This window comes from Pholcus phalangioides, unplaced genomic scaffold (genome assembly GCF_987345545.1).
Source record: "Pholcus phalangioides strain wild (caught in Gottingen) unplaced genomic scaffold, Ppha-v1.0 ptg000003l_1, whole genome shotgun sequence".
Lineage (NCBI taxonomy): Eukaryota > Metazoa > Arthropoda > Arachnida > Araneae > Pholcidae > Pholcus > Pholcus phalangioides.
The window spans coordinates 55,655,661-55,667,789 of record NW_028301596.1 but is presented as its reverse complement, the minus strand read 5'-3'; the positions used below and the strand labels follow the sequence as shown (position 1 = coordinate 55,667,789).

At 38.4% G+C, this 12,129-nt stretch overlaps 1 protein-coding gene across 1 annotated transcript in view; it reads left to right on the top strand.

Annotated features, from left to right (window-relative positions):
• The first annotated feature begins 1,708 nt into the window (after window positions 1–1,708).
• LOC149088919 (ubiquitin-like protein 3) overlaps window positions 1,709–12,129 on the top strand; it is a 42,027-nt gene continuing 31,606 nt past the window's right edge. The window contains exon 1 of the mRNA XM_089250830.1: window positions 1,709–2,346. Within this exon, the coding sequence (XP_089106956.1) occupies window positions 2,320–2,346 (27 nt within the window). The 5' untranslated portion in view covers window positions 1,709–2,319. The remainder of the gene's footprint in view (window positions 2,347–12,129) is intronic.

Genomic DNA, 12,129 nt, shown 5'->3' with positions numbered 1-12,129 from the left:
AGGGGGGTTTGGATGATGCTTACGTCATCAACCACCCTTTATGAAGCTATGACATATTCCTGATGGCATCTTATTCGGTGCGCCAAAAACGGAAAAAAAACCTTTCGATATAGTTATTGGGCACCTGAACTAACATTCTACCTATTGATAAGTCCCCTACAGAACCACCTTAGTGATCTCTAAATGTTTCACGGATCCTTCAAGTGCTCTGGAAATGTGCCACGCATCACTCAAGTGATCCGTAATTATGCTACGGATCACTTAATTAATCTGGGAATGTTCCGCGGGTAACTCCAGTGATGTAGAACCGCACTGGGGGCCACTTAAGTGCTCTAAAACTGTGCCACATGTCACTCAAGGGATCTCTAAATGTACCATGGATCGTTTAAGTGTTCTGGAACTGTGTCGCGGGTTACTTAAGTGATCTTTGGGTCATTTAAGAGATTTGTAAATGTGCCGCTTAATTCATTTTTAAAAAATTATGTTTGAGCCAAACCACACTTAGGGCAAGCCACATCAGATAACCTTCCGGGCCACATTTGGTCTGCGGGTCCAGGGTTTACCATATCTGGCTTAAAGGGTGGGTCGCAATGAATTTGAGTTCTTACCCTTCAAATAGCATTGAAATGAACAGAAATCTATTATAATAACATATAAAGTAATTTTCTTCCGGAACTTTAATTTTTTTTTAATATATCTTGCATTAAAATTTTTTTTTCGTCTGGGGAGAATGCACGAGCTCTCTATTCCCACCCCCCTCCCCGGGTACGTTTCTGATCCGACCAATATGCGTTAGGAGGTAGGGGGGCGTGCTAACGAACTTTTGCTGACAAGGGGAGGGAGGGGATCAAAAATAGCTAAAAATTTGCTGACGTAATACTTGAACGCCCCCTTATTGTCATACAAGAGGCCGTAGCAGGGGTGGGGGGAATTGGGGGGTCTGGTCCCTCCCGGAAATGAGAGAAACTGACCGAAAAAAGGGAAAAAGATGGCCAAATCTATTGTTCTATCACTTTGGTCTCCTCCACCCACCCTGAAATGAAAGTGCCTCGCTCCGAACGAAATTTCTGGCAACGGGCCTGTTGTCCAACATATACGTACTGGCAAACTAAAAAGTTAAGTTCATAATGAATTACGTTTATTTTGAATTTAGCGCATTATTCTAGTTGACGGATTGTGCCGCCATCTGTTCATTCGTTAGATGCTTAGGAACTCTATTATTTCCCTAACATGCCACTAGATGACAGCAAAAGTTCCCTATCTCAAGCTTGATATCTTTTCTTGCAGGAGTTTCATTTGAAGTCAATAGATGGCAGCAAAATTTCTGTGGTTAATTTCAAGACATGGATTGAAGTTAGCAGGAAAACAATTAGAATGAGTTCCTTCGGAAGATTAAACCATAAAACTTCCGTTTCGTCTCAAAATCTTTCAGCTTTCGAATGTGTCATTTCTTCTTGAATGATGTCATAATTAGAATTGCTAATTGCGTTCAATATGTTCAAGATTGCTCAATAATTTAATAATAAAAAAAAGAAGCTTTCTTCTTTCAGACAATTAATGCATTTGCAATCATTTAAAACTGAATAATTACAGATATTGTCTCATTACCAAAAGAAAAAAAAATCGCATGAAGTCCGTAGATAACGAAACAAAGACAAAAAAAGAAAAGAAAACATTACGTCGATCTAAATACAGAATGGCATCAGCTGACAGACGGTTACCCAGCATTCCTCTGTTATTATGATGTTGGCGATGATCGCCATCTTTCAGATGAATTTATAAAGCAGATCGGCCTAGGGGATAGGGTTTTCCCATCATAGAAAATCCATTCTCGTCTGTTTATTATAATTTCTTTTTAATTTGCTATAATTCTCATTTTGATGTGAAGTGAAGAGTTCTTTTATATAAGTGTAGGGCTGGCCGTCACCATTGTAGCGAGTGTGAAAATCCATGTGTGTCGCCGCCGCATTGAAGGTCAACTTTACATCATCATCAGCGGATCATCATCATCTTCTCCTCACAGCTGATTATGAGTTTATTAGCATTGCTGCTGTATACAGCAACAACAACAATAATAATAACACAAGGAGAAGATGTTGCTGATGCATCAGCGAGGACTCATTAGATCGTCTGCCACTTGGATATAAAAAAACTATTTTTACTTGTTATAGGATTCCTACTCCTTTATTCGGTATGCACGAGGCTTAGTTCTTTGCAGCATATAAAAGAAAAACTCTTGATACTGTTGTGTCGAAACATTGAACAATACAGCTTTTTCGATATAAAGCTAGTGGATATTCGTTTGAATCTCGTGTAAATATGGGCGGAAAAGTACCTGGTGATAAAGTAAGTTATAAATTAGTGTTATGAGATGCGATATATTTCACATTGAGTTAATGTGGCTCACCAGTAGAGTTCTAATCTATTTTACAATACCAGGGTCATCGTAACATGGGGCCCCATCTAGGCATTGCTACTCCCCGGGGGGGGGGGCCTCGTGCCCCTAGAGGGCATACATGATAAGTTCTGGTGTCATAACTATGTTACTATGTAAGCTTTTACTTCCAGCTGAGTTTGGAGCCCATTATTGATTGTGTGATGGCGTTATGTAGGCGTAGAAACTGCCCTTCAGGAAGAGAAAATCTTGTTGAATTGTACGGTCCATAGATCAATCCGATTTTTTTTATTTTTTCTCACTATAAGTTTGTTTAAAAAATATAAGTAGGGAAGGTTTTGATCGTGGATGAGATGGACCACCAAGAAGAAAATGGGGGCTATGGGCGGAGAAGGATTGGGAAAAGCTGGATGAGATGAACCAACTGGTTTTTTTTGGTTTTTAGTTAATTCTTCCGTTTCTCAGGCAAGTAATGCACTGGGCCTACCTGGTAACAGCCTGGGCAGAGGCCATCATCAGGGCTTGGCAAATCAAATATTTAGGTGTCAACCCAATTTCTTAGGGGCCAGACATGGTATTTTGACAGTCCTAAATTATGTCTCTTAATTTTCCCCAAGTTAAAAGACATAGCGTGTAATGAAATCGAAAAATTTTATGCCCTTCGGCTCCAGTTTTGAAATTTATTCCAATTTAGCAACTACATATGGAAAATTTTAGGCAGCAATGTAGATTTTTTAGTCACCATGGCGACCTGGTGCGGTTGTCCAGCTCTAACCTTCATAGCAATAAAATCTGGTACTGCGATTTTTAAATTATGTAAATTAGGTTAGTAAACTAAAACCAGTCTTTTGCATATACCGGTGGGACAAAAAAAATTGTAAGAGAGGGGAGTGACTGTTAATTAGGGGGTTTGAAAAGGATCATTTTATTATACACAGGAGGAAATTATTATTTGGTTGTAAAAGAAGGGTGACACTGAATCCAGTTGTTCATAAAGAGGGGGTTTTACTGTAATTCCAGCCTGAAAAAGAGCCAAAAAACCTCTCCGTCCCAGGGGCCCCACAACGCTTTCAAGACTGGCCCTCCTTTCACTTTATACAACTGACGTCAGGGGCGTAGCCAGAAATTTCGTTCGGGGGGGAGACCAAAGTGACAGAACAATGGATTTGGCCATCTTTTTCCCTTTTTTCGGTCATTTTCTCACATTTCGGGGGGGGAACCAGACCCCCAAGTCCCCCCCCCCTGGCGGCTACGCCCTTGACTGACGTCAGGGGTCTACAAATTTTGGAAGGAGCCCCTTGCATAGCTTAGATCTTTACTGGGTTCTTTTTCAATGGATAAACTCCCATTATACAATATATTGCTGTTTGGCGAATATATATATATATATATTTTATTGCTTGCTTTTCTTTCAAACTGAGCACAACTCTGGTCTGTCGCCATGGGTAATTTACTACCGATTGAGTTGTGCCAGAAGTGTGAGTATGTGTACCTATAGTGTAATGTATAAACTGTGCATATATAGTGTTATGTATATTATATTTAGTGGGGCCATATATATTACAAATTCTGATATAATTGTGATTCATGTTTGAATATTTGTGCTGTTGTGGGCCTGCTGCTCACTGTGACGAGACTTTTTAACAGGGAGATTCAGCTTGCATTTGCACCTCAAAGCTGGGAACCATAGTAAACCAACTTCAGCCAACCACCACTGCTGTAGCTCTGTGGTTTGAACCCGGGTCCTCGCAATGCGAGTCCATTACTCGACCACACCAGCAGCTTTTATTTAGTGCTAGACCAGATTTGATGCTATGTACCAGAGCAGGACTTGACAAATAATCTCAGCCACCAGGTCCTATGGCAATTAGGAAATTGGTATGGATGCCTAAAATTTTCTGTATGTGATTGCTACATCGAAGTCCAGGGATTGCTCAAAATTTTCTGATTTCATAATGAACTGCCATCCAATATTATATTAAAAAAAATTATTTAACCCTAGAATACTCACTAAAATAAAACTGCATATTACCTTTGTCACTGACTATGTTTCTGAGGCGTAGAGTTAGTATTGTAGGGTTAAGACTGTTTACTGCAAAAAAAAAATGCTTGGCTCCTGAGAAAATTACTTTACCACACATCAACTCCAGTTATATCGCCATACACCAATTTTATACCGAAGGAATTGGGTGGGAAATAAAGATGTCATCTATAATGGTCACCCCAGGCTCGGCAGATAAAGAACTTGTTTCCTATGGTTTTTTATCCAGTATCAAACCCATGGACCCTGACGGTAACCGTCACTGTGCAAGACGAGCATCTTACCACTGCACCACTTGGGCTGAGAAAATTGACTAATAGCTTCTGATTTGTCCAGCCATGTGCAAGGGTTACCAGTGAGATAAGAACACCCATCATTAACAGTATTAGGTTTACCTTTTTGTTGCAAAGTTATCAACCACACCAAAATAGAGATATGTTTCCAACACCATCCTCGCTGTTGTGTTTTCTGTTATAATAATAATTGGAAATGATCATGTAATTTTTTTGAGGCCTCCCTATGTTGGCGAAGGCCACGTCTTTTCATAAAATTATATTTTGTGAAGGATATTTGCGAAACATTTTGCTTAATCTATATCCAGCTCGATGGCCTGGCCATGTAAAATTATATTTAAAATCAATGGACACCAACAAAAAGCATTACAATAATATAGTTGTTGAAGCCATACATTATAAACAAACTAAGTTGTGAAACCATTAATAAGTGTGAAACCATTGTGAGCAAGAATTGTTTCTATGTAGAGAAAAAGGGATCTAAAAATGAGATGTCTTAAAGGGAAAAAAACATCTTTAACCTTGGCTCTCCAAATAGGATCTACTACAGATCAAACTCGTGCTCCTTCCCAGTATTGCTATACCATGGTTTGGCCGATGATAGCTAGGCTTACACATCCTTAAAAATTAGATAATGCACCGTGGTACACAGCTGGATTTGTTTAGCCACCTCTGATGTCTCAGGCCTTCACAAATCTCAGGAACCAGGTTTGCCATGAGAACTATAAAATTGGAATCGGTGCCTAAAGTTTCTGTATATGATTGCTGAAGTGGAGTCACAAAAGTTTGACACAAAAGTTTCTGATTTCATTCCCGAAAAGTTGAAAAACTAAAACAAAAAAACATTATCTAGGACTATTTTTCTTGAGATTTAAATCATTTTTTGCATCCCAAGAAATTTGACTTGCTCCTGTGTTTTTTGTTTGTTTGTTTGTTTTTATTTGTCAAGCCCTGTCATGGGGACTCCATAACCTTGCTTAGCAATTAACATCAACTGTTGTGGGCTTGCAGGGTCACCTGATGCATTGCTATGCATTGTGTCGTCTTCCCCGCTTTAGTTGATGTTAAGGTGGCTCTTAAGGATTCTATCAAGATTAATCTTTGCACAAGTGACTCTTGGTCAAGATAGCAACTGCCTTCTGGTGTTGTGGGAAATCTGCGATATGAGTGGTAGCATCCCCTTCAGGACTTCATTGATATGCAGGGTGATTCAGAAAAGATGGGCAAAACTCATAGGTGATAGTACACACCAATACAAACAATTGTCATCAAAAAATGCATGGTCTAACATGAAACACACACGTGAGAGCACATTTCGAAACGACTGCTCCCCAAATGTTGAAATGGAATTCCTGTTGAAATTTATCGGGAGAAAAAGAACACCATGTAAATGTAACCTGGGAAGAAGAAAGTATATGCAAATCTGCGTCACAGTGAATAAAAGGTGTGGACACCAGCCCTCTGACGTTATTCCAGCATTCAACCGTTCTGACAGTTGTAAAATACGGGATAATTGCGCACTTTAGTAATGCTGAAAAAAGCAGACATGCATTTCATTTATGGAGCTGTAAACTGAAGTACCACAGAGGCAGCACGAATGTACAGTCGGCGTTTTCCCCACAGGCGGTTGCCTAATCCGAAAACATTTGCATGCTTGCATCGGCAGCCGTGCAAAACAAAATCTTTTCTTGCTTCCTGGTCTGATGCACTGTGTTGCAGATTTGCATAGTTTCTTCTTCTTTCCCAGTTTACATTTGCATGCATGCTGTTCTTTTTCTTCTGATAAATTTCAACAGGAATGCTGTTTTAACTTTTGTGGAATGGCCGTTTTGAAATGCATTAGCGTATTTGCGTTTCACGCGATACACCACCATTACATTCTTTGATGACAATCGTTTGTATTGGTGTGTACTATCACCTCCTCAGTTTTTCCTCATCTTTCTGAATCACCCTGTATGTTCATCAGACATATAGGGGTGCACAGGCCCAATTTTTTGTACCAAAATTTATGACCCTCATGTCCAAATCAATATTTGCTAGTTCTGGCAACCCTATATTTGTTTTTATAATCTTATTGCACCTTTTATTTCTTTCTATCATCTATACATGTTTTTTGTTGGCCATCTCGAATTGACCTTTGCAAAAGCTGTGATTGCTTGGTGCAAAAAGAAGTTCCCACATTTTATGTAGATGACATTAGATCTTTATGATATAGGCTCAGTGTCAAATAAGCTGAGTTAAGCTATTCATTTAGCAGACATCCTTATCGGTTATTGTGAAAGAATCCGATAGATTCCTGGGATCGTGCAGTAGTTGGTCGGCTGAAGATGGTTTTCTTATTTTAAAGTGCGAATGCGAGTTTTTCTCTGCTTTAAAAAAGGTCTCCACAGGGATGAGCAGAAACAACTGGGTTTTTATTATCGATCGTTCTTACTCCAAATTCGGACAAAATGTTCAATTTTTCAAGCAAAATGGCTAGGCCTATTCCAACAATAGCAAACCTCAATTTGTGGATATCGCCAAATAATGACTGTATGAATGAACGCCAGAACTTTGCCACTGGACTTATCCTGTTGCCGAGATCTCTTCCAGCCCAGCTTCGTGGCAGAGTCTGGAACACTTTGTTTTGTGTGAAGCCAAATAATGACTGTTAAATCTATACATGTGCCTAATAACTAGTGCTAAAACACCACCGCTGTGGTGGTTGAGTGATCACAGTGACTGATTTGCATTGTGAGGACCCAGGTTCCGAATGTCACCGCAGTGGTGGTCGGCTGAAGTTTGTTTTCCGTAGTTTCTAACTTTAAGGTGCAAATATGAGCCGATCTGCCCTGTTAGAAAGTCTTGCTGCAGAGAGCAACAGGCCTACAACTATACAATTATTCAATCATTTCACATCACTCATAGTCAGAAAAATTGATGGCAGAGATGTCAGTGCTACACACACTATTACACAGAAATAAATTTCAATTTAGGTTCACTACATATGCACACTCATTCCAACATGTACTGATTCGTTAGAAGTTCCACAGGAGAATATAGACAAGGTGCATGTGTGGTTTAGTAGTCTAAATCACCAATGTCATCAATCCAGTCAACAAATTTTTTTTGTTTTCGTGTATGCAGTAGACACTCTAATCATGATTATTTGTTACCGTGTCACAAATTTTTTTTCTTCTCAGTTCCACCTTCTGAAAGAAAACCTAATTTCTGCAGAAAATGATGAATTTCCGTGCTGCTAATTCACAATCGACCAACAGCAATCAGACTTTCTAAAAGACTGACAGATTTTCAGTCAAAATGCTTTAAAAAAGAGAGACAAAAATACATGGGGATCGTTTTCTTAGAGATATGGAGGTTCAACCATTTTTTGTGCTAGTGAAAAGTTCTTCCTTGGGAAAAAATTAAAATGTGTACAAACAACTTGATGATGCCCTTATCAGCGAGGCATTTCTGGTCAGTTTTTTATTTTATTTTTCTGGTGTGAGATAACATCTGGTTTATAAATAGCTCCACTGTTTTATAGCGTTATCATAGAAAAAATGATTTGATATTTTTTCATAGGTTTATCACAAATCCTTGCTGATGTATTGTGTCAAATATTGAATATCTTATCGTGTATGAGATTAGTCTTCCTCCTGGCTACATGATTTGTATCATGTGTTTTTGAATCGTTCATATTTTCTTGAACAAGTTTGCGAGTTCATTTAATGTGTGATGACCACATATTGATTATTTTGTTTTTCATAATCAGCTGTAGCATTGTGTTGATTACGAATATTAACAAATTCCAGGATAATTGTTTGGCTTCATTAGTAAGCAGGGCTTGACAAATCAAAAAAAATTAGATGCCAGCCGAATTTCTCAAGAGCAAAGCCTAGTTTTTTCTCAAGAAAAACATTCCTAAGTGATATTTTTAGAACCACCTGTGATTTACTGATGTTGGAAGATACACTGCCATGAAATCATAAAATTTTCATTCTTGTACACTTTAATTCATGAATCACATGTAGAAAGTTTTTGGCATCAATACAGATTTTTCTAGTCGATGTAGCAACCTGGCGCCTAGGATTTATCAAGCCCTGTTAACAAACCAATATAAAAATTGCAGATAAGTTTTTGGCTGCGGTTTCTCCCATCGTGCCATAAGTCGAGGATATTCTGATAGTCCTCTGCATTTTTTATTACCATTGGGGTATAACATCTCTCCACCCTTCGAGGAGATGCATTAGGACGTTCTCGTAAGGTGATTAAAATCAATTTTTTTCCTCCTTAGTGAAGGGCCAAAGTCTTGATTTTCATGAAGAACGAAAGTTGGAGTGGATCACTCTTCCCTGGGCAGGTGATTGCCACTGAGAAAAAGCAAATTTTGTGTGGGTGAGAATTTTGTACTTGCGACTTCTGAATCTTTATTCACCAACAGTAGAATAATATCATGGTGATAGCTGAAGTTGCATGATTAATCAAACTAGTTAGGTCTATTACATTGGTGTGGAAAACTAGTGATTAACCAAATTAAGGAATCTGGTGATGCTTAAATTACTTCCCATTTCGTCCTGCCCTGTTGTACTCTAACGAACATGTATAGTTGTCCAGGCTTAACAACACCAAAAAATAATTTTCTAATTATTGGCTCCAACCATTTTTGGGAACAAAGCATATGCCTACTTCTTTCTATAAAAATAATCAAAATGTTTTTCAATTTTTTGGGGATTTTGAACCTTTTATCATGTTGGTAGAGACACTGATAATAATTCCCGACATTCTGTGTTGTCTTCAATCTGTTAATTAATTACACATTTAAAAAAATATGGGACCTCCCTTCTACAGGATGTGGGAGGCCATGGTTTACTTGTGGAAGTTAGGGGCCTACCGAAAGGGTTTATTAGCTATTTATTTGAGACTGGTTGGTGAATTGTTATATATTTTTGCTTTTTTCATGTATTTACAAAGCATTCAAAAACTGCCAAATACACCATAGCTTCCATATCTGGAATCTCTGCCGTAAAATAAATTTCCTTGAACGGAAATTGCTCAGAATAGTCAATGAACATTAATTTTATTTCGCATGCTTGAACAGGTGTGTGTTTGTAAAATGGCAATTCTCTTTTATTTGTGTGCGTGTGCGTGCACAGGTATGTTGCTAAATCTGTCACTTGTTATATCAGGGATTGAAAAACTTGGTGCTAAGTCACCATGGGGACTGATAAATTGTCGTCTAAAATTTTCTGTGTAATTACCAAATAGGAATTTAAAGACACTGCGAAGTTTTTTGAACTTTTGTGCACACACATGTATCAACTCGGGAAAAGATCACCAAGTCTCAGAAATGTCTAAAACAAGATTGTTTTGATGATTTTGCTCTTTGATCATTGATAATTTTTGTCGCACCACGGTCATTTTCTGCACACGAGGGCTGGACCTACAATTTATTGCCGATTCCGAATGGCAGGCTTGTTTTTTATACTCATTGAGAGGTTGGTGCGCTAACCCCTCGATGGGGGACTCTTTTTTTTCTTTTTTTTTCGAACCGGGTATCGAACTCGCGACACCTCTAAACATCCTGATGATTTTGCTCTCCAGAAATTATATGTATTTACTTATCTCCTAGGTGTTATTTATTTGGCTCATAACATTTTTTTTCCATTTTGTCAAGCCCTGATTGTATGTATCACATTACTAATTTCGACCACCCTGGTTGAATTCAAGGGATTGCCACCCAAATTTATCAAGAACCCGAGCAACTGAAATAAATTTACTTGCTTATTTACCTCACTGAAAGTAATAATAACCAGAGTTAACTTGGCTATCTTGAAGTGCTTCTTGAGATTGATATCACTTCGAGTTATGGAAAATATATTGTGTTGGAGATAAAAATTTTCTTTAAAATATCAGAAATTTAAGTTTTGAAAGTGCAGCGACTTAGTACCACTTCTTCCATATTTATTGCTCTTCATTTATAATGTGGTAGAATTACGGTGGGGTTTTTTTTTCAATGCTTTTGTGATTGTCTCATGTTGATAAAGTATTGTCCTATTTCCAAGAGACTTTCTAAGTAATATCATTTAATTTATGTCATTCAAATCAACAATCTAGAGACACAAAAGTGGAAGAATTGCCAGTTTTGTAGTCATTGGCATCTGATTCAGAGTTGCCATTTCAAAATTTCTTGTGAACTTTTGTTTCAAATTTTAGTGGAACTGCTCTTAAAGGCCACAATCCACCATTTGGTCAAGTCTTTTTTAGCTAGAGTTCAAAGTTTTCCCTCCTAAACCTCTGTTGAGCGGCCATCTCTCCAAATCGACACTTCTCTTAAGGATGGAGGATGGTTATCTTTTGAAAAGTTATACTGACTCACCTTGCACAAAGCTGTCTCATGTCATAGTCAGAAGCGGTTTATTATGTACTTGATGTTCGCAATCAGGGCTGTAGCTAGGGAGGGGGGGGGGGCAGTTTTAGGTGCAAACAAAGAACACCAATGTAAAATTATCAAATTTTAAAGTTGTGGGGGCAGAAAAAATCCTAGTTACTTGTGGATGATGGTTTGGAAAATGGTGATCTGTAGGACTTCATAGGCCAAAATAATATGTAGTATACATAATTAAGGCTTGACAAATCCCATACCATTGTGACTAAAAAGTTGGCATTGGCACTTGAAATTCTATATATGCGATTACTAAATCTGAACCTGAAGACAACACAAAATATTGGGAAATCTGTGTGCCTCCCAACATGAAAAGAGGTCAAGTTCCGTTAAAGTGGGGAAATACATCATTTTGAACAGTTTTTCTATTAAAAATTATGCTTGGCTCCGAAGAACTGATGGCAGAATATTTTTCGATTTGTCAAGCCCTCATAATAATGCATAAACAATAACTAAATTTTTTTCCCTTTCCAAGCTCACGGGCTTCCACCCCCCTCCTGAAATATCCCCGATGACCCTAAAGTGGTTCATGGACTTCTTAGCTTAGTACCCTGAAATGCCACAAATCTATATTTTGCATTGCTATAATATGGCTCATAAATAGGGCCGTAACTAGAATTTTTGCCTCCCGCACAACTTCAAAATTCGATAATTTTATAACGGTGTTCTTTGTTCCCATCTAAAATTGTCGCTCCCTCAATTTTTCCGCCCAGGGCAGTTCCCCCCCCCCTTCCTGCTCATAAATATGAAGGTCTCATTTTATACTATTCAAATTGTAAAAAAAAGTGATTTTTTTTTTCCTTTAAGGAATTCTATCCGAGGGGGACACCAGCTTTTCTAAAATGCCACAGGAATCGGTGATCTAAGGAGTCGTTCTTGCCGTGACCAGGGCTGTTACTAGATGCTTGCTCAGCCGGGGCAAGACGCATTTTGACGCCCTCTTCTAATGTTGTAAAAAATGTTGAAGCGTGCCCCC